General features: G+C 40.9%; 3 protein-coding genes across 11 annotated transcripts in view; 2 read left to right on the top strand and 1 right to left on the bottom strand.

Moving 5' to 3' along the window:
- The window catches only part of KIF20A (kinesin family member 20A), a 7,851-nt gene extending 4,114 nt beyond the window's left edge, over positions 1-3,737 (bottom strand). Inside the window, exons 1-7 of the mRNA XM_061423617.1 lie at positions 3,576-3,737; positions 2,154-2,243; positions 1,933-2,052; positions 947-1,085; positions 659-846; positions 444-573; positions 69-263 (exon numbers count right to left, since the gene is read on the bottom strand). Coding sequence (XP_061279601.1) covers positions 69-263; positions 444-573; positions 659-846; positions 947-1,085; positions 1,933-2,052; positions 2,154-2,243; positions 3,576-3,737 — 1,024 coding nt within the window. The remainder of the gene's footprint in view (positions 1-68; positions 264-443; positions 574-658; positions 847-946; positions 1,086-1,932; positions 2,053-2,153; positions 2,244-3,575) is intronic.
- Positions 1-4,720, top strand: part of CDC23 (cell division cycle 23) — a 29,452-nt gene extending 24,732 nt beyond the window's left edge. The window contains exon 16 of the mRNA XM_061423619.1: positions 3,591-4,720. Coding sequence (XP_061279603.1) covers positions 3,591-3,617 — 27 coding nt within the window. The 3' untranslated portion in view covers positions 3,618-4,720. The remainder of the gene's footprint in view (positions 1-3,590) is intronic.
- Positions 4,472-25,195, top strand: BRD8 (bromodomain containing 8). 9 transcript variants are annotated; one of them, XR_009737580.1, is made up of 23 exons: positions 4,478-4,810; positions 5,993-6,089; positions 10,055-10,124; positions 12,001-12,050; positions 12,280-12,402; positions 12,518-12,598; positions 13,034-13,098; positions 13,739-13,875; positions 14,413-14,631; positions 15,026-15,170; positions 16,023-16,232; positions 16,619-16,899; positions 17,228-17,680; positions 17,992-18,088; positions 18,294-18,340; positions 19,120-19,334; positions 19,512-19,604; positions 19,792-19,860; positions 20,249-20,426; positions 22,585-22,689; positions 23,165-23,209; positions 24,284-24,458; positions 24,818-25,195. XR_009737580.1 is itself a non-coding variant. In XM_061423610.1 (22 exons), the coding sequence occupies exons 1-22, from the start codon at positions 4,792-4,794 to the stop codon at positions 24,875-24,877; spliced, it is 2,859 nt and encodes a 952-aa protein (XP_061279594.1). In that variant the 5' UTR covers positions 4,480-4,791; the 3' UTR covers positions 24,878-25,195. The 9 variants fall into 9 exon arrangements, 8 of the variants coding, with proteins under 8 accessions (XP_061279593.1, XP_061279592.1, XP_061279596.1 ...); XM_061423610.1 differs by lacking the exon at positions 24,284-24,458 and having other exon boundaries at positions 4,480-4,810; XM_061423611.1 differs by lacking the exons at positions 23,165-23,209; positions 24,284-24,458 and having other exon boundaries at positions 4,479-4,810.

Raw genomic sequence — 25,195 nt, 5'->3', positions numbered from 1 at the left:
CCTAACTCTTTTCCAAGTCTTTCCCAAGGTCCCCTCCAGGGTTCATGCCAGCCACTGTTTTCCCATACCTTTTACGTAGGGATTGCCATTCTGATCCTCACACAGCCGCAGAGTCTGCCTCTTGCGCTGCTGGCTAGGCGGTTCTAACAGGTCATAAAGCAGTTCATTGTAGATCTCAAAGAAGGAGATCCAGATGGAGAAGCGAAGATCTGCAGGGACACTTACAGGGACAGTGTCTGGTTGTGCCCATCGGTGACTCATTTCTGGGGAAAAAGCCAATGTCCAGAGGATCAACTCAAGGGTAATCCACCTCTCCTTTAGCCTGCAGGGGCCTCAGAAAGTGGAACTCAGTTTGCAACCTCTAATCTGTACCCTTGGAGTTTTGGGGAGCAGAAAATGGGTTCCTACTGTTAATTGGCACAGAGCCCAGTCATGGTACATACCATCCAGCTGGCTACTGCTGGGAAACTGGCTACTGGAGGAGAGCCCTGCGATGCCACTGTCAAAGCTGGTGCTGGTACCCATCCGGCTGTCAATGTAGACACTTTTCTTTAAGGAGGTGGACAGCTCCTCCTGGAGGGGTCCAGGGATAAGATATGCATAAAACTTTCTGGAGGTTTGTCCCCTATCCCTGCCTCTATGAATACCAACACTTTACCTCTTGGAGGCCTCCATTTAGTAGGGCCAGTTTCTTTAATTCCTCCTGCCGGATCTGCTTGCTGTCTAGCCACATTACCTCATTGGAGAACAAGGGCTTCAGATTAGGTGTTGGATGAAGCTGGCCTTGGAGGCTATTGAAGATCAGAGCCAGGGACCTAGGCAGGATCCCACCATCCTTGATGGTACCTGGAGGCATGCAAAAGATGGACAGTTGCAGCAAGCACTGTTCAACTCAGAGCATCAAAAGCCAAAGACAACCAGCAGTTCTGTGAGGCCTAATACTCACCTTGAATTGTGTAGGTTTTCCCTGAGTTGGTGACTCCATATGTATAGATGAGCCAGTTCTGTCCTTTAAGTACATCCTTTACCATCTCCTTCACAGTCAGGTTGAAGAAAGATGCCTGTCCCACTTCTGGTCCAAAGATCTAGGGATAGACCCAATTTCTCAGAGACCCATCCTTCATCTGGAGAAGGCAATGGCACCCCACTCCAGTACTCTTGCCTGGAAAATCCCATGGATGGAGGAGCCTGGTAGGCTGCAGTCCATGGGGTCACTAAGAGTCAGACATGACTGAGCAACTTCACTTTCACGTTTTACTTTCTTGCATTGGAGAAGGAAATGGCAACCCACTCCAGTATTCTTGCCTGGAGAATCCCAGGGACAGGGGAGCCTGGTGGGTTGCCATCTATGGGGTCGCACAGAATTGGACATGACTGAAGCGACTTAGCAGCAGCAGCAGCATCCTTCATCTCCCACTTTTCCCTGTGCCAAGCCAGAAAATACATCCCTTCCTGGGTGGTTGGCTCTGGAGACTACTCAAGCAGCTTCTTCCTGCAGTGCTACCAGTTGCTGCCTAAATACTCTCTGCCAGTCCATCTTTCATCCAAATCAATAAATACTTACAGAATGCTATCCGCTAAGTCCAATGCTGCACACAATATGGAGCAACATAATGGTCACAAGCATGGGCTTGGTAGATGAATCTAGATTCAAGTCCTAACTCTAACAATGACTAGTACATGGCCTCAGGAACATTATATTCAATGAGTCACAATATCCTTACCAGGAAAATAGGGACAGTGATGATAGTAACAACAGAGTTGTTGGGAATTAATGTATATAAAGTACATGACTGACAACACATAAGGGTCCCCCAAACCGTAGACATGCATATATAATGAACTCAGTCAAGTAAAATGCTTTCCTTCTGAAGAGGGAATATAGCTGCTCCTACATGTTGGTCCCTTGTTCACATATCAGTAACTCCATACCTGGGAAAAGGTGAATCTGTGGGTGGCCTGTCCAATTCCTCGCTCGTTGCTCTTCTGGGCAAAAGAGTCCTTGGGTGCCTGAAGGGCAAGGGTCTCCATATTCTCAATACAGACACAACCCTGAGATGGGGGAAAACAGTTGTCACAAAAGGAAACAATCCTGGGAACCTCTGTTGTACATATCATTCCTTCTTTTAAATCCTCCCTCCTCAGAAACATACCTGATCCTCCTGTCGTTCTAACTCTGAAGGTAACAAGGGCCTGACCCTCAGGTATACTTTCACCTTCTCTGTACCATCTTCAGATGGAACCTGTAGTAGAATTCCCAGTCAGAATCACAGATTAATCTCAGTTACTTCTGAGCAGATAGGCAAACACAACATAGTTTCTGGGAATCATGCTAACACTATCCCAATTAACTTCAGATGACTCTGTGCCGTTACTCTGGTTCCATAATCATTCCAACCCACATGGAGTTTTTCAGTACTTAATCACCATTCCTTGTCTCTTCAGTATCCTGAAAACTTGGCTTACCACAGATTATCTGCATCAGAAGTGGCTGACTGATACAAAAATCAGTGTGTGATATTATAGCAAAACACAGTAGTGAAGCACTTTCCATGTGTGCTAAGCCGCTTGTGTCCGACTCTGACACTATGAACCACAGCCCGCCAGGTTCCTCTGTCCATGGAATTTTCCAGGCAAGAATACTGGAGTGGGTTGCCATGCTCTCCTCCAGGGGATCTTCCCAGCCCAGGGATTGAACCCATGTCTCTTACGTCTCTTGCATTGGCAGGTGGGTTCTTTACCATTAGTACCCCTAGGAAGACCCAGTTAAGCACTTTGGAGGCAGACATACCTGAATTTGAGTCCCAGTTTCATCATTTAGTAACTATTAGATCTTAAATAATCACACCCACCACGTTCATTTAACAAATATTTATAGACGTCTACTCTGGCCTAGAAATTCTAAGAGGCTCTGGTAGCCCACAGTGAAGAATATTACCAAGGCTTCTGCTCTCATGAAACTTCTACAGAAGAGAAGACTTCTGAGTGGAGCTGTTCTCAATTACGGGCATTTCCCTTTCAAGAGACATTTAATAATGTTAGGACAGGTATCGTGGTTGTCACAAATGGGAAGGATCTACTGAATTCTAGTGGGTAGAAGCCAGGAATGCTGCTTAACATCTTAAATTGCACAGGATAGCCCCCTATAACAAAGAATTATGGCTCCAAACATCCATAATGCTGCACCTGAGAAACAGCTCAGCAGAAAGAAAGTTTCCTTAAATGGAAGCTATGGTTGATATTAAAACCTGAATGTACATTTCACCTACGTAATGGTGATATGAACTTGTGCAAATTAACTAAAACGTCTGGGCCTCATGGTGAAGGAGAGACGACGACTGCCTTTCCTCACAGGATAAACTGAGAGTAAGCGTTCAGTTTCATTAATGCAACGCAATTAATAGCTTTCTTATGGACACACAACTGTACATTTTTTACTTATCATGCTCTTAATTTTGAATTGACCTGTCAAACTCTAGAATTCCTGGGTTTTTTACCTCATGCTTCTCTGTATGGACAACTAGTAGGCTGATTATATCACTTTCAGTCTCCAAGCCACTCTTCAACTCCTTTACCTGCTTGTCTTCCAGGGAGGTGGAGATGACAGAGCAGTCTGACAGCAGGTCCTTGCGTATCACAGATCCCAAATCTGCAGCTGTGGACTCAAACATGGGGGAGACTACGACCTCCTCATCGGACAGCAAGCCAGCTGGTGGAGAAAGGATCCCTTGCGACATGTCAGCAGGGGCAGTTTAGGTCTAAAAAGAGACAAGAGTGGGTAGGGAGGAGAACCTTAAGGGATAAAAGGGGCTGAAGAATTCTGAAGAATTCAGCCTCTTTTCTAGGTAAGAAACAACTCCCTGGCTCCAGGACAACCTAGTCTCGCTGCCTGAATTCCTACTCCCTTTTCCTTTCAACTACCAGCAAACGGGAAAGAGAGAAAGAGTTAATCATTTAATCCAATCTGAGGCAGCATTTCGGACCGCAAACAGGAATGAACAGATATCTAACTCCGAAAACATAAGGCCAAGTTCCAAGCAGGGAGCCTCCCTCAGCCGTGTCAGTAGCCCTAGGCTCATTCTCTAAACCTCGCCCCTAGGCCCACGGTGAGGACAGAATTATTAAGAAAAACAGAAATAGCGGCAGTTCCGCTTTCTGAACGCCTAATCCGCCAGAGCAAAGGTGCCCCAACTTGGCTCAAGTACAGCCGCACACTCACCTAAAGACGCCACACTTCTACGGTACCGGCTCACTCACACCCCACAGCCGAAACTGGACTTTCGCAGCTTGAGAGCACAACTCCACCCACGAAGCGCACCTTTGTTACTGATACAATGTTTTAAATTGCGCGCTGCGTTCGTTCGGCCAATCAGATAGCGAAGCTTGCACCTACCAATCAGTGCAAGGGGGCGGGAGAAACCCGGAAACAGTTTTCTTCGGCTTGACCTCTCTGCTCAAATGTGGGACGGGTTACCAACTGTCGGATTTTGGAGCTGCGTCAACTGGAACTTCGGTTTATCAGTTTTTCTTGAACCCTAGGCATTTCTTTTCTAAAAAGCCTGAAGGAAATCCTAAGGCTTCAGCCACCATTCTCTGTTCTTTCGCACATTCCTTCCCAGGAACTCACAAGAATACCTGATTTTGGGCGCTAGTTCATCTTAGGGTGGGGACAGGGGGCTACATTTCCCAGGATGCACCGCGAATAAACGCTGGAACTCTATTTCCCAGAATTCCTTGGGCTTCAATTCAGCCAGAAATCTTCCTTCGGGGGTTGTAGACGTCGGGGCCAAGATGGCGACGGGAACGGGCAGTAAGTATTTGCCTTGCTTTTGCGTGGAAGGTGTTTGTAGAACCAAGGCCAGGCAACAGATTTGTCACACTCTCAGGGAGTAGAAGCAGTGATTTACCTGAGAGCCCAGAGCCGTCAGAGACTTGGGCTTGAGCGGCGCTGTTAAGGCCAGCGGTTGGGGGTTGAGGGCCCAGAAGCGTGAAGTCTTGTATTTCAGTAAGGCTGCAGAGTTTTTTTGTTTTTAGAATTTTTATTGGCTGCGCTGGGTCTTCGTCGCTTCCCGTGGACTGTTCTCTAGTTGCCACGATGAGTGCTCCTCTGTAGTTGTGGTGTGCAAGGCCACGGAGCTTTGCGAAAAGCAGCCCAAGAGAATTCTTGTATGTTTGTCAGCTTTGCGGGGTGAGAGGGGAAAAAGGTGCCTTAGAGGCTCCGGCGTGCGGACAGAGATACTGTGAACCATATGGAGTGCCCGGGGTCCCAAACTGTCATTTTCTGGCGAACATTTGTGAGGCCTGTAGTCACAGAGAAATGGGGCATGTTAATCATGAGCTTTTTCTGCCACTAGGGAAAAAATGCATTTCGTGTATCTCAGCCATTTTGCCCTGTTTCAGGGACTGAGAAGGTCTCTTAGGCCTAACAGCTTGAGAGAAACGGGTGTAACAGAGAGAAGTAAACAAGTTTATGCTAAGAAGGAGGCGGGGCAGTAGCGGGGGTTGGCCGCTCGGAATCCTGGGAAATAAGGCCTGGGTGCACATTGGAATAAAGCATTCTTTTTTTTTTTTTTTTTTTTGCCAGAACAGGGCGGGGAGGTTGGTGGTAGGCAGGATCATGGAACCCACGTCCCCGCTAGTGAAAAGGCACAGACTTAACCACTGGGGAAGTTCCTGGAATAAAGTATTCTTAAAACTGGGTTTTTTGGAAGAATTGCCCTAAATTAACTTGACTTTTTTTTTTTTTTTAAATATGGTAGAGTAACCATGGCATTTAAAGAAAAATGTTTTGCTAGATAATCAAGTGCAGTTCTCATGCAATGAATAGGCACCATCCTAGTGGTGGTGTTACTAGAGAGGTGAAAATCAAGATTTGGTGATAGTGGCTCACTTTGTCCTTACAGGTTAGGACATTTTTGTATTAAACTTTTAATCCTCCCTTTGGGGCTTAGAGTTAGTGCCTCAGTGGTTGTCTCTAAATCTTTCCTTTCAGAACATAAGCTGCTGAGTACTGGCCCTACAGAGCCATGGTCCATCCGAGAAAAGCTGTGTTTAGCGTCTTCTGTCATGAGGAGTGGCGATCAAAATTGGTAAGGTATCTAGGATGTCTGCTTCCTTGGGTATTAGAAACCGTTGTTTTTTGTTTTTTGTTTTTTTTTCCTTCATGTAAATACAGGTGGATTCCAGTAGTTAACCTTTAAGCAGCATTTGTTTAACAGCCTTCTTGAGATGCAATTCATATGTCATAAAATTATATTCACAGAATTCCCAGTATATTCACAGAATTTAATTTATTAAAATTATTAAAACTTATTAATATAATTTTATTTATTAAATTCATAGAATTTAATATATATCTGTAATAGGACCAGCGCTAGAGTCTAATTTTACATTTTAAATACACTTGAAAAGAAACCTCTTACCCCTTAAGCAATCACTCTACAAATCTCTTTACCTCTCTAATATTTCCTCCTCCCTCACCACTCATCTACTTTCTGTCTCTCTATAGCTTATTCTGATCATTTCATATAGATGGAATCATATACTTTGTGGTACTCTGGGGCTGGCTTCTTTCACTTAGCATAATGCTTTCAGGGTTCATGCTGGAGTATGTATCAGTACTTTATTCTTTGTTTTGAGGAAATTGTAGTTCCTTGTTTACAAAATGGGTTTACTACATTTTGTTCATTTGTTGATGAACATTTGGGTTATTTTTACTTTTCTGAATATTATAATTAATGCTGCTGTGAACATTTGTGTACAAGCTTTTGTGCAGGCATGTTTTCATTTTTCTTGAAAGAGTGGAATTGCTGGATCATAGTTCAGTTCAGTTGCTCAGTCGTGTCTGACTCTGTGACCCCATGGGCTGCAGCACACCAGACTTCCCTGTCCATTACCAGTTCCCAGAGTTTACTCAAACTCATGTCCATTGAGTTGGTGATGCCATCCAACCATCTCATCTGTTGTCCCCTTCTCCTCCCGCCTTCAGTCTTTCCCAGCATCATGTCTTTTAAGTACCAGAAAGTAGGACTGTGTGTGTTTTCCAGTCTTTTTTTCTACCAGGACATACTCTCATTTTTAACATTTGTTCCCCCCACCCCCCCCTCTTTTTTTCTCTTAGTATCTAAAGATACCTTTTAATTGTCTTAAGTGTTCAAATTACTTAATAAATTTGCATTTGTAGGGTTTATCTCTACTACTTTAACCATTCAAATGAGTTTATGAAAGCACCATTACTGATCACATGTAACACTTCTACAATTCTATATATTTTTCAAATAACTTTTCAAAGAGGAAACCAGAATACTCTAGGTAGCAGCTATTCTTGAGCTGGTAAACCCCGACAAAACAAAGCATGGTAATTGGACGAATCTCAGATTGAACTTAAATATAACTTAAATATAAACTGAACTCATTTTTATACAAAATATTAATATCAAGTAAACTGGATTGAAATAGAACTCAATATGTGTATTTTATTACATTTTTCTTTAAAAAATATAAGAACACTTAAGTAAAAGTTTGAAATTTAAAATTGTATTTATGTTTTGAGGAGGTTCTTAAGATATAAAGTTCAAAATTCAAAATGGTACACATCTGTATCTTATCTCCCAGGATTAGCAGTTCCTTGTGTGTTTCTCTGCCATTAAATTTTATACTTGAACAAATAAATATTTTCTTTTTTCCTCTCCTTTAAAAAAAAAATCCTGTATTTTTGGCTGCGCTGGGTCTTAGTTGCTGTGCATGGGCTTTCTCTAGTTGCTGAGAGCGGAGGCTGCTCTTCCTTGCAGTGTGCATTATGGTGACTTATTTTGTTGCAGAGTCTGGGCTCTGAAGGCAGGGCCTTCGTTGCCCCATGACATGTGGAATCTTTGCACAGTGGGAACTGAACCTGTGTCCCCTGAATTGGCAAACAGATTCTTAACCATTGGACCACCTTTTCTCTCTTCTTTAAACACAAGTGGCCCTGAGTAGGAAATGGCAACCCTCTCCAGTATTCTTGCCTGGGAAATTAAATGGATGGAGGAGCCTAATGAGCTACAGTCCATGGAGTTGGACATGACTGAGCACTCATGCATTCACGCAATGTATAGTATGTAATTTTTACTGCTGTGTAAAGCAAATAAAGATCTTTCTCAAAATAAACACAACTGGTTACATACTATGCACATTTTACTTTACTTTGGCACTGCTGCCTTTTTTTTCCCCTTCAACTTAGTATTGTACCTTATAGATCATTGTATATCTTCATATGAATATCTAGCTCTTTTTTAAACAGCTGCATGATACTGTTTTATGGATATACCATAATTTATTTAACTAGAACTCTGTTGATGGACATATGCTAATAGAAATATAGCGTTGTATAGTTATGTGTGGATTTGTATCTTAGACAAACTGAAAGTGGAATTATGGATTCAAAGAACATATAAGTTAAAAAAATTTGTTAAGCATTTCAGTTGCCCTACTCAGAGATTTGTTTCAGTTTATACTCCCATTGGTGATATGTTATACCTATTTTTCTATGCCTTGGCTCATAGAATGTGTTGTTACGTATTTTTGATCATTGACAGTATAAGATCAAAACTTTGAAACAGTTCTCATATCTTTCACTTGCATCTGTCCTATGATGAGTGAAGTTAAATGTCTTCTGTTAAAAAGACACCTGTATTTGCTTTTCTGTAAACTATTCCCATTTTTCTACCTATTAGTCTTTCTCTTTAATTTTACTGGTGGGGTGGGGAGGGTGAAGGTGGCTCCTTATATATTAGGGAGATTAGCCATTTATCTACATCTTGGGGTACATTTTTAAAAAACTAGTGTGCTATTTGGCTTTACTTGATGTAGTATTTTTACATTAAGGGTCTTAAAAATACAGTTTATTTATTAAAAATTTTCTCTTATAGCTCCTGGATTTTGTGACTTAATTAGAAAGTTCTTCCCTAGTCCAAGGTTATAAAATACTTGTCCTTTTTTTTCCCTAGTACTTTTGTGTACATTTTAAAAAATATTTAAATCTTGATTTGGAGGCTTTTTTTTGATTTAAAGAAAGTTTGTTATGGATCAGACTTTATTTTTTGCTGATAGTTGTCTACATAACAATGTTAAAGTGAATTTTTTTATAAACTAACTCTGTGAAACCATTATCCCAACACAGAATTTAAAAGTCTTCTTTTTAAAGTTGTGAAATACTTGAACCTCATAGAGAAGTAGGCAGAATAATATAGAGTGCCTGTGTATCTGGTACCTGGATTTAACAAATCCTAATGTTTTGTCGTGTTTCCTTCAGATCTTTTTAAAGAAATAGACAAAGTTGAAGCCCCTTCACACTCTTGCTTCAAGCCATTTCAGTCTGTTTTCATTTTTGCCTTTTCTTCCTTTTTCTTTATATCTCTTAGCTTTTTAAAAGGTCATATAAGTGCATCATAGCAGAAAATCGTGTCTTTTTTTTTCAGTAAATATTGTTATGAATATGTTCTGTATCACCACATATATTTCATAGTTATTTTTATGGGTGTAATATTTTCTTGAGAAGTACCATAAGTTAAATGTGCTGTTACAGTCATTTAGAAAAAACCTAACTGTTCATCAGTCTGATCAGCACACTTGTGGTTATTGTGGGGAGGATGTCCATGCCTTCTTCCTGGTGCTTCTTTTGTGAAATTATTTTCTTATATTATGTTCTTAAGAACTGTATTAGTAGATCAAAAGATAACTTTTGGGAGTCTGGAATATTGCTTCTCAAAAGACAGATATTTTCTAAAAGAACCAAAGAAAAAATTTCCCAAATGAACAGAAATGATACCTTAGTGTAGGTCCTAATACCTTCACTTCACTCAGGAAATACATCATGTAGGGAAACTGTTTATCAGTGATACTTGCCCTCCAAAATGACTTTTCAGTAGCTGTGTCCTTTGCCATAGTCATGTATTCCAGAATGTTTCCCAGTAGCAGTTTTTTCCCCAGATTTTGTACTCTAAACCTTGAACTGTGGATATATACCTTCTCTCTCTTTTTTTTCAATTTAGTGTGTGATGCTTTTCTCATTTTGTAGGGTATCAGTTAGCAGAGCAATCAAGCCCTTTGCAGAACCTGGCCGCCCTCCAGACTGGTTCTCTCAAAAAGTAAGTTCCCAAGTACATGTTCTTTTAGAGCACTTTTTGAGATGTAAAGTGGGTTCCCTTCCAGGTCCTGCTCCCCCCTCCTCCTTTTCTACCCCCCCCCCCTTTTTTTTTGTCTTTAAGTATTTTGCTCATTTGGGCTTCCCTGGTTGCTCTGTGGTAAAGAATCCGCCTGCCAATGTAGGAGATATGGGTTGGGCCCCCAGTCGGGAAGAGCCCCTGGAAAAGGAAATGGCAGCCCTCTCCAGTATTCTTGCCTGGGAAATCCCATGGACAGAGGAGCCTGGACGGGCTATAGTTCATCAGGTCGCAAAAGAGTTTGACACAACCTGGTAACTAAATGACAACATCTTGCTTTTTTATTTGTTCTTATGTTTGTTTCTTTTTTAAATTTTATTGAAGTATAGTTGATTTACAATGTGTTAATTTCTCCCCTCCACACCCTCCCCCTGATAACCACAAGTCTGTTCTCTGTATCTGGAAATCTGTTTCTGTTTCATACATACATTCATTTGTATTGTAGTTTAGATTCTACATATAAATGATATCATATGGTATTTGTCTTTCTCTTTCTGACTTACTTTGCCTAGTATGATCTCTGATTCTATCCTTGTTGCTGCAAATGGCATTATTTCATTCTTTTTTATGATTGAGGAATAATTCCATTATGTGCATACACACACACACTTCATTTTCTTTATCCATGCATCTGTTGATGGACATTAAGGTTGTTTTCATGTCTTGACTGTTGTAAATAGTGCCGCTATAAACATAGAGGTGCATATATATTTTCAAATTGTAGTTTTGTCCAGATATATGCCCCAGAGAAGGATTACTGGATCATATGATAGTTCTATTTTTTATATTTTGTGGAACCTCTATACTGTTTTCTATATTTACATTTCCAACAATAGTGTTAAAGGGTTCTCTTTTCTCCATGCCCTCTCTAACATTTATTATTTGTAAAGTTTTTAGTGATGGTCTTTCTGACCACTGTGACCAGGTCCTGCCCTTTTAAATCACAAGGCTTTTGTACCATGAAGAGTAGTTGAGAATACTTTTCCTTTTTCTCAGTGTTTGCCAATCCATCCATGTACGCTCACACTATTACAAACTGTTCTTTTCAGTGTAGCATAGAGTGAAAAGTGCCGTCTTGTACATTAGGTAGATCTGAGTTTAATATGATTTTACTTAAAACTTTGAACCATGATCCTCAGTTTTTCTGATTTGTAGAATAGAGATAAAAGTTGATTCAAGCTTGTTTCAAAGATTTTGTTGAGATAATACCTAGAAAACATTTAGCACTGCTGCCGTTGCTGCTAAGTCACTTCAGTCGTGTCCGACTCTGTGCGACCTCATAGACAGGAGCCCACCAGGCTCCACTGTCCCTGGGATTCTCCAGGCAAGAACACTGGAGTGGGTTGCCATTTCCTTCTCCAATGCATGAAAGTGAAAAGTAAAAGTGAAGTCACTCAGTCGTACCCGACTCTTAGCGACCCCATGGACTGCAGCCTACCAGGCTCCTCCGTCCATGGGATTTTCCAGGCAAGAGTACTGGAGTGGGTTGCCATTGTGTGCCATGTATATAGTAACGACTCAGTAGATATTAGATACAAATATTGGCTCGTGGCTTGTTTTTCCCCAAATACACAAATTCCATGCCAGAATTTATATTATGTATTATACAAATACATATTTGTATTCTGTATTATGGTATTGATTATTTTTAACTGATTTGATTGCAAAGTAATTTGTCCTCCTAGAAGCTACTCATGCCTTAAATATAGCTCTCCTGTCTAAACCTTAGTGTAACATGTTGAAATTTTAAAAGGTTGTCCGGTTTTAGGCTTGGTCATCATTTTTTCACTTTTTTCCACAGCACTGTGCTTCCCAGTACTCAGAGCTTCTAGAGACCACTGAGACCCCAAAGTGAGTACAGAGCCAGGCATTTGAACCAAATCTCTTTAGTGGAGAATATTTACTATAGAAGTCTGCTTTTTTTTAAAGAAATTATTTATATTATGGTATGATAAAATTGTAAAAATATAGTAGTAATAATATTTGGTTAGGTGGTGGAGAAGCCTCAAAGAAAGCAAGTTGGGGTAGAAATAATGTTCTTATTCAAGTCTGTGTGTTTGTTTTTTTTAATTTTCCATAGACGGAAACGGGGTGAAAAGGGAGAAGTGGTAGAAACCGTTGAAGATGTCATTGTTCGGAAACTGACTGCTGAGCGAGTTGAGGAACTAAAGAAAGTGATAAAAGAAACCCAGGAAAAATATAGGTACTTATCAGAGAGAATGCAAAATGGTTGGGAGAGACAAATGGGGCTAACTTACTCTAGTCAGAAATTTTTGAATAGATTAAAAAACCTAGTCTACCCACCTCTCATCCTACAGACGACTGAAAAGAGATGCAGAACTAATTCAAGCTGGGCACATGGACAGCAGACTGGATGAACTTTGCAATGACATTGCGATGTGGGTTATATTATTTTTCCATCTATACTTCTCTTTTTTGCCCTCTTTACTCCTTAAGTAATCTGGCTTATTTCCTACATCTGCCACCCCTTTAGACTTGGGAGATTTTTGGAAAGGCACAGCTGCAGAGTGGCCTGGAAGCTGGGAGGGGGTGGTGAGTCTTAGAAGGTAATGTGATAGAACATTTCACTGTGAGAATATAACTTAGTTCTAACTTAAAAGTGGCTCTAGTTTGCCGGGTAAAGAACTGGTAGTTAGGTAGTATACTCAAACTTCCCTATTTTGCTGATAAAGTTTGTGGGTTTTTTTTTTTTTCCTTTAGGCTTTTCCTCTAAAAAGAGCTAGCCTGGCAAAAAAAACATTTCCTTGTGAGGGCACTATGAATTGTGGAGGAGCTAGAGTCAGCTAGGATCTAACCCTTAATTTTCTCTTTAGGAAAAAGAAACTGGAAGAAGAGGAGGCTGAAGTAAAGAGGAAGGCTACAGATGCAGCATATCAGGGTAAGGTGAACCTAATGACTAGCAGTTGACTGTACAGTACGGCATGTTGATGGCAGTCGAAAAATATTTGTTAACACGGAATCCACTGATTCCAATTTACTTGCACACTTTCCTCTGTCATCTTCTCTTTCATCAGAATAAAAGTGTCCGTTTGTGTCCAGGAAGAAGCTCTTAGAAAGTGAGCTCTATTCACAACTCACTAGACCTTTTGACTTTTAAGTACAAAAGCCTGATAATAACCTACTGAACATAAACAAGGTTTTAGAAGTCAGATTCTGTAAAAAGCTTGAGAATAGCTCAGTCACTGGATAAGGGGAGGAACTTAAGCATTTATAACTCTAGGAATGCATGCTGTGAACGAATAAGGTCTTTCCTTGTTTAAGCAGAATCTCAAGTTGTTGTAGGGGATACTGAGGGATGTTTAAACTGCTTTCCTACTCTAGGAACCTTTGGGGTATACGAATTTGCTCATAGGAAAAATTAGGCTAAAAACTTGGAAAGAAAGCTTTCTAATCTAGATTCTTAACATTGCTTTAATAATACAACATCTCTATTTGTCTTTTGTTGTATAATAGCAGAGTAGAGTCTAGTTTTATTTTTTTACTCTTGAAGACAGAAATCATTCTTTTTTATGTTCTAGCCCGTCAAGCAGTAAAAACACCCCCTCGGAGGTTACCTACTGTGATGGTCCGCTCTCCTATAGATTCTGCCTCCCCTGGAGGTGATTATCCACTTGGGGACTTGTCTGCAACCACTATGGAAGAGGCCGCCTCTGGGGTGAGTATATTACCATCCACAGGAATTGATCAGCAAGGGGCAATAAGCCAGCTGAGAGCTGAGTAATGAGGAAACCACTTTTGGCTTAGAGACAGTTTCCTCTCTTGGTCTGAATGCTGAAGACTCATCATGTTCTGTGCTTTAGGATAAGAATGGACCTAAAAACATTGAGCCTTTTGAACCATTTTTAGAAATAGGTAAAAGACTAAGTTAAGGAGTTACTTGTAAGTGTACTGGTCTTATGAAATTCTTGCTGAAATATAGGATGACTTCTCTGTAAATACAGTATTGGTAGTGGGTAAGGAGTTTATAAAAGGCAAGTTGGGTGGAAAGATTGAGTCATTTTGGGTTTGAGTGGGTGGAAGAGAAAAATTTGCGGGGGAGGAAGATGTGATTAAGAGCAAGAGGGGTTGAGGGTTTCTGGGCAGTTCCACTCAGGACTAATAAAGTAATAGTTAGATACACTAACCCATCCAGATTAGTAAGGAACCTTCCTGAGTTTGAGAAGTCAGATAAAGGTTCTCTGTTGTCTCTTAGGTAACCCCTGGGACTTTGCCGAGTACCCCAGTCACCTCGTTTCCTGGAATTCCTGACACCCTTCCTCCAGGCTCTGCACCCTTAGAAGCCCCCATGACCCCAGTAACAGATGATTCACCCCAGAAAAAGATGCTTGGACAGAAAGCAACTCCACCCCCTTCCCCTCTGCTGTCAGAGCTCTTGAAGAAGGGCAGCCTCCTGCCTACTAGCCCCAGACTGGTATGGAGACTTCTGTGGGTGTTTGAGAGCTGTGGTGATTTAGTAATTTGGAAGGGAGTGCCCGGGACCTAAAATATAACCTAAAATATACATGGAAAAAAAGTTCAAAAGAGGAAGAGATCTCCTAGTTAAATGTTAATTTAAAAACAAAACAAGTAGTTGATAGTATCCTTGGGTCCTGAGGTAACTGAAACCATAATTATTTTGGTTCTCTTCTCCAGAGAACTCTTGTTCATAAGATTTGAAAATTAGAGTTTCCCCTGGGTCTGCAATTATTTTCTTTGGATATTAACTTTTAGTTTCATGAAGTTTGGCCAACTGCTGGAGCTTTTTTTGGGAAGTGGTAATAAAGGAAAGCTTGAGTGTAGCCTTCGCCTCTGTTCTTCCCTGGTAGGTCAATGAGAGTGAAATGGCTGTGGCTTCTGGCCACCTGAACAGTACAGGTGTCCTCTTGGAGGTAGGCGGGGTCCTTCCCATGATACATGGTGGGGAGATGCAGCAAACACCCAGCACTGTTGCAGCCTCCCCTGCTGCCTCAGGTAAGTCACTACTTTTCCGTTATCTACTTTGTATTAGAAATGTTGAACATGGCATTGATTGCCCTTGGTTTCTAGCCTTTGTTATTAAGCAACTGTGAATCCTAGATTTAAAGCCCAGCCTTGGAGCTGCATTACCTCTTAAGCCACATGGAGCTCAAAATTATAAATCCATTTCATCTTCAAAATACTGAATATCTTAGATGAACATGGTATAGATTGTATTAAGAATAGTGAAGTTAATGGTCAAGGTGCAAAATCACAGAAGGGTGCTAGGGATACCTGAGACTATAGTATAGGGAGACAAGATTTGGAACTAAAACGCTAGACTTAACAAGTTTCAGGCCTGCCATGCCCTGGGTTTGTGACTTTGGATAGATAACTTTAACTCTTGAATCTCAATTTTCTATTAGTTACAATATACATAGTTTTCAAGGATGTAGTAAGAATTAAATGAGGTAGAAAATGTAAAGCAAAAAATAGTTTTATAAAATGCCAAATGTTAGATTTTGGTGTTTGAGTGATGTTACATTTGAGTGGTTTATAGCATGCTTAACTTCAGTAGAAGTGACAGATTTATTCATACCATTTTTGTTTGTTTGTTTGTTTTTAAATTGCCCCTCATCTTTCATATGAGTTGTGTATTCTAGTGCTTTGAGTCATTCCTAACTTGGCAGAAGATCTTAAGTAAGATTTGGAAAAGTAAGGATATAGATAATGAGCTCATTTAACAGAGGAGTTGCTTTCATCCTTTGAGACTAAAAATTTCCTTGGTTGAGTCTTAAAGTGGCTATTATTTGCTTCTTGTTCATGTGCTTTCTTCTTACCTCGTTTGTGTGCCTCTTTGTCTGTTAGGTACTCCCACTCTTTCCCGGCTTTTAGAAGCTGGTCCTACACAGTTCACCACACCTCTTGCTTCCTTCACTACTGTTGCCAGTGAACCTCCAGTTAAACTTGTGGCACCCCCTGTAGAATCTGTATCCCAGGCTACCATTGTCATGATGCCTGCGCTGCCAGCACCATCCTCTGCTCCGGCTGTCTCCACTCCTGAGAGTGTAGCTCCAGGTGCGTCCTTGACCCACGCCCTGAGCAGCAACTAGATCCAGAATTTCATTTTGAGCTTCATTTAGAGAAAGGTGACCAAGAGCATTAGCTTCTGTTCTCTGTAGACATGTACTATCTTTATCCTTAGAAAAACAAGGATATGAGAAGAAGTGGGTGGGCATTTATTCATTGGTGAAAAAGACTAAGTGTACACATGTAAGTGGGCTTGAGAATGTGTTCTCACCTTTCTAGATAAAACTGAGGAGAAGAAAACATAGGCAGATGTAAGATAACTTCTACTGAGCTTAAGTGTATGGGTACTTGACATCTGTCTAAGCTTTGCCGTGATCTCCAGTTGGGCAGTTGATAACAAGCTTCTGAGATGGTTTTCTTTTCCTGTTATTCAGTGAGTCAGCCTGACACCTGTGTTCCCATGGAGGCTGTGGGGGATCCACATACTGTGACTGTTTCCATGGATAGCAATGAAATCTCCATGATCATCAATTCTATCAAAGAAGAGTGTTTCCGATCAGGGGTAGCAGAGGCCCCTGGAGGATCAAAGGCCCCCAGCATTGATGGGAAGGAAGATTTAGATCTGGCTGAGAAGATGGATATTGCAGTGTCTTACACAGGTGAAGAGCTGGATTTTGAAACTGTTGGGGACATCATTGCCATCATCGAGGACAAGGTAACTATTCAGCAAAGCCCCAAGGAATGTTTCATGGGTCCTACATAGACTTCTCTCCTCAGCTTCTCCTTGCAGTAAGAATTTCATAAACAGCTCTCCTGCTTCCTCCCATCTCCGTCTCTAGTCCCAAAGCCCTTTGTTGCTGACATACTAGTCATCTGCCTAACCTACTGGTTTGCACCAGACATGTTCCTGTACATTGGTTGCTTCTTCTACCTGGAGGAGATGGAGAGAGAAGCTCAGATTCAGGCCATCTCATTGGGTGCTAATGAATTGAGGGACTTGGGCTTCTTTTTGTGACTTCAACAATGTATGTATTATGGGACAGGTAGATGATCATCCCGAAGTGCTGGATGTGGCCGCAGTGGAAGCAGCACTGTCATTCTGTGAAGAGAATGATGATCCCCAGTCACTCCCTGGCCCCTGGGAGCACTCTATCCAGCAGGAACGGGATAAGCCAGTACCTCTCCCTGCACCAGAGATGACAGTCAAGCAAGAGAGGCTGGACTTTGAAGACACAGAAAGCAAAGGAATCCACGAACTGGTGGACATCAGGGAGCCTGGTGTTGAGATCAAAATGGAACCTGCAGAACCAGAGCAAGGCATTTCAGGGGCTGAAATGGTATCTGGAGTTGTTCCAGCCACAAATATGGAGCCACCAGAACTCAGGAGTCAGGACTTAGACGAGGAACCCAGAAGTATAGCAACTGGAGAAATTACTGAAGCAGATGTTTCCAGTAGGAAAGGTGATGAGACTCCGCTTACAGCAGTGAAGACAGAGGTATTTAAGATCAGGGGTTTGGCAGTGGGTTGGGAGAGGGTAGAGTTACACCTTATGTAAGAAGTGACAGTTTGGGCCTTTGGTTTTCCTATTGTATTCCTGCGTTCTTACATGTTGGTGTCCAAAGCCCATAGGTATGATCAGTGCTATATATATTTACTTAACCCTGTTCGTATTAAGGTGACCATTAGAATCATATTTCATAGGTAAGACTTAGAATTTCTTGTATAGTTTCATTATCATTGAAGAATAAAGTAGAAGCTATAGTGATTTACCAGGACTTAAGGTACTTATTCTTTTTTGGTCTTCAGGCATCCCCTGAAAGCATGTTGTCTCCATCACATGTTGTCTCAAATCCCATTGAAGATCCTTTAGAGGCAGAGACTCAGCACAAGTTTGAAATGTCAGGTAAATAAATAATAAAGCCAGGAAATATGTACTCTGTAACTAACTTTAAATCATTTGCTTTGGCTTCTGAGGGATTGTGGGTTGTGGGCAAGTAGAGGAGATAGAGTAGGTCAGCGTGGAAAGGAGAGCTGCAGGGGATTATTGTCCATAGGAAGGGGAGGGCTAAGGTGGAAAAATCTTCAGGTAGTCTTTCTCTCCTCTGCAGACTCATTGAAAGAAGAATCAGGGACTATTTTTGGAAGCCAGATAAAGGTATTTCAGACTTTTCTTTATTCCTCTTGCTGTGTGACTAGATTTCCCTATAGCACTACCTTTTTAATGAATTTCAGTAAACTCACATCTTTATTCTCTGAGATGAGACTGGTTAAGGAGTTGCATGGGAAAAAGCTGCAGTGGACAGTTAGGCATAGTGGGAATACTGTGGCAACATGTGCTTCCTATCTGAAAGAGTTTATGACTATCACACAGACCCTTCTTTGCATATAATGCACAGAGAAGCTTTGATACATTCAGAAGATTTGGAGTGAGTAGGGATACCAGAGCCAGGGAGAGCATGTAGGAAATCAGATTATTAATTATACTATACAGAGAAAGTCATCCAAAGTTTTCTTTTTAGAATTACTAAAGCAGTAGTAACAAACAGACTTAAAGTAATGTGATGTGAGCTTGCTCCATCAGATGAGACACAAAATAAAAACTATTTTTGATAATTTGTACCCAGGGTCAGAGTTCCTCTCAAGAGCAAGGGGAAAGAAGGAACGCCTCTTAGCTTAGTCTTAAGTAAGTAGCTTTTTTTTTTCTTCCTTTTAAAAAGATCCTGGGTCTTATTCTTTGTCCAGGTTCTAAGTTACTTGATCAATCAGTATCTGTAAGTAGATGCTAGTATAAGTGATAGAGGGCTCAGTCAGGAAATAGTGTGAGGCCATTTCCTAGAACTGATCTAACCCAAAAGACAGATCATGTTTAATGATGCTTTGCTAGATAGTTTTGCTCTCCTTTCAATTTGTTTACTGGAACACACTATGTCTAAGGATGCCCCAGGTGAGGATGAGGAGGAAGATGGAGTCAGTGAAGCGGCAAGCCTAGAGGAGCCTAAGGAAGAAGATCAAGGAGAAGGCTATTTGTCAGAAATGGATAACGAACCCCCTGTGAGTGAGAGTGACGATGGCTTTAGCATTCACAATGCTACGCTACAGTCCCACACACTGGCAGACTCCATCCCCAGCAGCCCTGCTTCTTCACAGTTGTGAGTATTAGCAATTCTTTCTTTGGGGTCAAGGCAGTGAAGGTGAGAAGTAGGAGAGGATCTTTTCTTTAGTCTTACTTTTTCATCTTCACTTTCTTGGCCTGAACAAACATTTGATAAATAGTTAGAACTTTTTTTTTGACTTATACCAAGTGGGACTCTCCTATTTTATTTCAGCTCTGTCTGTAGTGAGGATCAGGAAGCTATTCAGGCACAGAAAATCTGGAAGAAAGCCATCATGCTTGTATGGAGAGCTGCAGCTAATCATAGGTGAGTGGGCTTTACCAGTTAATAGGAATGTTTCCTCCTGCTCTTTTGGTAACTAGAAAAGTCTAAATAGGCTTATATATGACTGATAGCATTGGCTCTTAAAACCTTTAGTCCTTTAGATCAAGTTCCATTACTTGAGCTTCTTGGAGGAAAAGTCAATAATTGGCACCAAATTCTTTTTGGACAGGTATGCCAATGTCTTCCTCCAGCCTGTTACAGATGACATAGCACCTGGCTACCACAGCATTGTACAGAGGTAAGCCATGACCCATTCAGCCTGCTGACTTGGCCTGAATTGTAAGCTTTCCAGTCTTAGTGGACTTTCCTATAGACAGAAAGTGTAAAGCAAATTTTATTTGATGTAAGGATGACAGAATACTAATTATTTTATTGACTATATCATTGAGTCTAAAAAGAATTAACCCCCTTTATTACCTTTCTCAATACTTATTTGACTGACTTTTTGTTTTTATGTTAAGTACTTGTTTGGGGGTTAAGTACTTGTTTTAGGGCTTTATATTTGAGTCCTGGCAGCTGGAACTGAAAGTATATATTAGGAAGTGTACGTGGTAATAATATATTCAAAGATCCTGTTGAGTCCTCTTTCCCTCTCTGCTCCTATTTCCCCCTGCTCTGTTTTTTAGGCCCATGGATTTGTCAACTATTAAGAAAAACATTGAAAATGGACTGATCCGCAGCACAGCTGAATTTCAGCGTGACATTATGCTGATGTTCCAGAATGCTGTGATGTATAATAGCTCAGACCACGATGTCTACCATATGGCAGTAGAAATGCAGCGAGATGTTTTGGAGCAGATCCAGGTACTTTGAGTATCCTGAGTGTTTTAAATTATTCAGGAGAAGGATTTGTTGATATTAGGAAGGGGTGCTGGGATTTTTACTTGGAATAGCCATCAGGAACACAGTACAATTTTCTTCTTGCTGCATTTATGTTGGTTTTCTCATGTTGGTTTGCTAAACGAGTTGTGAGGAAATATTCTACTTTTCTTGGGCATATATCAATAAAATTTTTATGAAATGGTGAATGTATATTTTTAAGTGACATAAAGTATGTATATGGTAGACAGCCCTTTTCATTGCAGGGAACCTACTTCTATCCTGTAGTTGCATTACCAGGCACCCTTTGGGTATTGAACTTAAAGGGATGTTGTCTGTCTCTACAGAGAGATAGTGATTAGTGCCTAGTGATTACTTAAGTTGCTTCAGTTCATCTAGTTTTATTCTCTCATTTTCTTTCTTAGAGCATATAGATTTGTTTTTAAGGAACTTTTTTTTTTTAATTGAAGTATAGTTAGTTTACAGTGTTGTGTTAGTCTCAAGTGGACAGCAGATTGATTCAGTTACATATATATTAGTTTGGTGCAAAAGTAATTGCAGTTTTGCATTATTGAACTTTGCCATTTGATATTGGAATACATTCTTAATTTTGTTAAATAAATGTGGTTATGTTATACATCATTTTAATGCGCATTTCTTGCTTTTTGTTTTTTGCTAATGACATTACTTGCCATGTGTTTTATATTTATTTTAGACTATGGAAATGATGTTAGACAAAAAGCAAATTCAAGCGATTTTCTTATTTGAGTTCAAAATAGGTCGTAAGGCAGCAGAGACAATTTACAACCTCAACAACGCATTTGCCCCAAGAATTGCTAACAAACATACAGTGCAGTGGTGGTTCAAGAAGTTTTGTAAAGGAGATGAGAGCCTTGAAGATGAGGAGCTTAGTGGCTGGCCAATGAAAGTTGACAATGACCAATTGAGAGCCATCATGGAAGCTGATTCTCTTACAACTATGCGAGAAGTTGCCAAAGAACTCAACGTCGACCATTCTATGGTCGTTCAGAATTTGAAGCAAATTGGAAAGGTGAAAAAGCTTGATAAGTGGGTGCCTCCTGAGCTGACTGCAAATCAAAAAAATCGTTTTGAAGTGTTGTCTTCTCTTATTCCACGCAACAACAACAGACCATTTCTTGATTGGATTGTGGCATGTGACAAAAAGTGGATTTTATACAATAGCAGGCGACAACCAGCTCAGTGACTAGACTAAGAAGAAGCTCCAAAGCACCTCTCAAAGCTGAACTTGCACCAGAAATTGGTCATGGTCACTGTTTGGTGGTCTGCTACCACTCTGATCCTCTACAGCTTTCTGAATCCCTGTGAAACCATTACATCTGAGGAGTATGCTCAGCAGATCGATGAGATGCACCAAAAATTGTAACTCCTGCAACCGGCATTGGTCAATAGAAAGGGCCCAGTTCTTATCCATGACAACACCCAACCGCAGATCACACAACCCCCACTTCAAAAGTTGAACAAATTGGGCTATGAAGTTTTGCCTCATCTGCCATATTCTCCTGACCTCTCACCAACTGACTACCACTTCTTCAAGCATTTCAACAACTTTTTGTAGGGAAAATGCTTCCACAACCAGTAGGAGGCAGAAAATGCTCTCCAAGAGTTTGTTGAATTCCAAAGCACAAGTTTTTATGCTACAGAAATAAACTTTATTTCTCATTGGCAAAAATGTGTTGATTGTTGTAATGGTTCCTATTTTGATCAATAAAGATGTGTTTGATCCTGGTAATAATGATTAAAAATTCATGGCCTGAAACCACAATTACGTTTGCACCAACCTAATATATATGTTCTTTTTCAAATTCTTTTCCATTATAGGTTATTGTAAGGTAACTGAGTATGGTTCTGTGTTTTACATAGAGCATAGAGATTTTGATGCTGTATTGTAGCAACAACAAAACTTAGAGCCATTTGGCATTTTCTGATTGTTTATCATACCCAAGAAGAATTAAAACCTAATGTGCTAAACTTCTAATTAGTGGATGTATTTGAATGGTGTTTGCAGAAGGATACCATAGTCCTATTTACAAAGCCTAAAGTGTCTTCGTTCTTCCTTGATGGATCAGGTCTCTAGGGCCAACTCTGTTTCTTCTCCCTACAGCAATTCCTGGCCACACAGTTGATTATGCAAACCTCTGAGTCTGGGATCAGTGCTAAAAGTCTTCGAGGCAGAGATTCTACCCGCAAACAGGATGCTTCAGAGAAGGTGAGGAGACCAAGGAAGAGCATGTGTGCCAGTGTTCCAGTGATAGAAGTCTGAAGCATCCAAGGAACCTTATGTTACTACTTGGTACTGCCAGGCTTCTACATTCCAGTGGTATACAGACTCAAGATCTTAAAATGGTAGTTGTTTGCTCCCATCAGACATTGAAGAAACCTGCTGTGACTGAAAGACTCAGTCACATGGGAGAAATTGTGAGCTGAGTGAATGAATTATTACTTCCTCTGGAAGAGTGCTCACAAGTTGGGAGAAATGACTTAGCTTGTAGCATTTGGGGACCATCAGTTCCTATTCCAGAGATATAATGGCCAGATTGCTTTTGGATCTCTTTCCTCTTATTCTTGAGTTTTAAAATTTTGTCTTTGTGTGCGTGGTGCTTGTGTCTCTGTCCTGAGGTTTGGGGTGCTTGCAGCTGAGAGTTTCTGTGGAACCTGATCAGTGTTTGTTTGTCCTCTAACAGGACAGTGTCCCCATGGGCTCTCCTGCCTTCCTTCTCTCTCTCTTTGTAAGTATTGAATGCTGCAAGGGGTGGTGTTGCCACAAAGATTCTCAGCTCTTGCTGGGGGTGGGTGGCAGAGGGAAATCCAATGTGCAGACTGTGGCAATGTCTCAAACGTCTGTTTATTCAAGTCATCAAATAAGAAACTGCCTCTCCTGCATTCCTGTCTTTCTGCATGTGTGTGTGTGTGGGCTGGGTAGGGACTGTTTCAAGACTTCACTAAGCTGAAATGAGGTATTCTTGGTAAGGATCTAGGATGCACTTGCTCCTCATTTCTTGACTTCACCTTTTGGCAGTTCTTTTTTTATAAATAGAAGATTGCTCAGAGCAGCAGCTGCTAACTGGCATTTAAAAAGATACTCCGTGCATGGGATTTTTGGGGTTTTTTTTCCTTTTCCTCTAATAATAAGTTGCAAGAGTGATGCCTGATGCATAAACATCCAGTAAAATTTAAGATAAAGATCTCAGTAACAGTAACCTCTACCTTTAGTAGTGGCTGGTGGAATTAGAGATAAGCTTAATAAAGCTAACCTATAGACTTCTTTCTTTTCCTCTCTGATTTGAACAAACCGTTGACTGTGTTCATTACGAGGCACTAATTCATGATATAATGAAAGGATACCAGCCTAGAAAACCATATAATTTTAAAACTCACTGGATTTTCTCTTGGAGCCTTGTTTTCCTCATCTGTGTGATGGAGATAATATAATGAGGTACCTGTCCAGCCTACCTCACAGGGATGTTGTGAGGATAAAATGAAATAATAGGTGTGAAACTGGCTTGAAAAAAAAAATTAAAGTGTTCTACAAATGCAAGGGTGTTATTTTTATACTTAATGTTGTCTCAGAGGCAGCTTGTGTTCATGAGCTCTAAGTAGTCCTTGCATATTAGAAATGTAAAAATGGCCTGGCCCAGCTGAAGTGTTCACTAGCTCATCTTACCTGCAGGCCTCAGCCTGTACAACAGACAGAACACTGTAGTCTGCATTCTTTCTTACTGGCCTGCAACAGTGACTCTGTATCCCGAACCAATTGACTTGTTGTTGCAAGGCTGGTTAATAGAATCTTTTATCTATTGAAGACAGCAAAGTATTGCACAAGAGGAAGGAGCTGGGCTGCAGGGAGAGAGCAGCAGATGGAAAGAAGCTTTCTGATTGTCCTGATCTCATGGAAAACAACTCAGGAGGTGCTAGGGAACTAGTGCCAGGGTCAGTCTGCAGGAAAGGCCTTTCTTATAGGGATCAACAGCTGGACAGGTATGTTAGCCAAGAATCTCACTATCCACTGCCCTTTCTGGCTCTCACACCCATCTTTTACTCTTCTTGTTCCTTTGCACATCATTTGGGGCCTGGGTGGGATGACTCAGTCATTCTGTGGGACCCCAGGGCAGGAGCAAGGTACTCTGTCCTTTATTTCTTCTCACACACTACTCGAAGGTGCTTTTTAGCCCACTCTGTGGAAGGACAGATAAATGCCCCTCATTCCCTGGATTTTTCTGTTGATTCTCCCCACTCTTTCCCCCTAAAACCAAATACCCAGCATTCTTGTTGCACCTTCTCTCTTACATCATAGGTAACTCATTCACACTTCCTTTCTTTATCTGCCTGTCATCTAGGATGGGGGAACCAGGGGGCGCCGCTGTGCCATTGAAGCCGATATGAAGATGAAAAAGTGAAGCCTCAGAGTATCTGCATTGAACTGAACCTGAAACAGAAGTAAAGATAACGCTTGGGCTGGTGGCCCAGTTTCAGAAGTTGAAGTTACAGAAGAGGAGGTGCCTGGGCCACATGACATACTGGGAAAATCTCTCTCAGAGAGTTGAAGTAGCACAATTGCCTGTTTTAGGGCAAAAATCATGGTCTGTGTTAATGTCCTGATGTGTTGCTAGAAGATTGTAGCTAGTTTGTACTGTCATGTGAAGTGTACAGACTTTAAAAACAAAAACCTGTGAAATGTGTATGTACACAATAAACTCTGAAAGATAAGAAAACTA

Source organism: Bos javanicus, chromosome 7 (assembly GCF_032452875.1).
Source record: "Bos javanicus breed banteng chromosome 7, ARS-OSU_banteng_1.0, whole genome shotgun sequence".
Taxonomy (NCBI): domain Eukaryota; kingdom Metazoa; phylum Chordata; class Mammalia; order Artiodactyla; family Bovidae; genus Bos; species Bos javanicus.
Note: the sequence above shows the minus strand (reverse complement) of the source record. Positions and strands in the feature narration are given on the sequence as shown.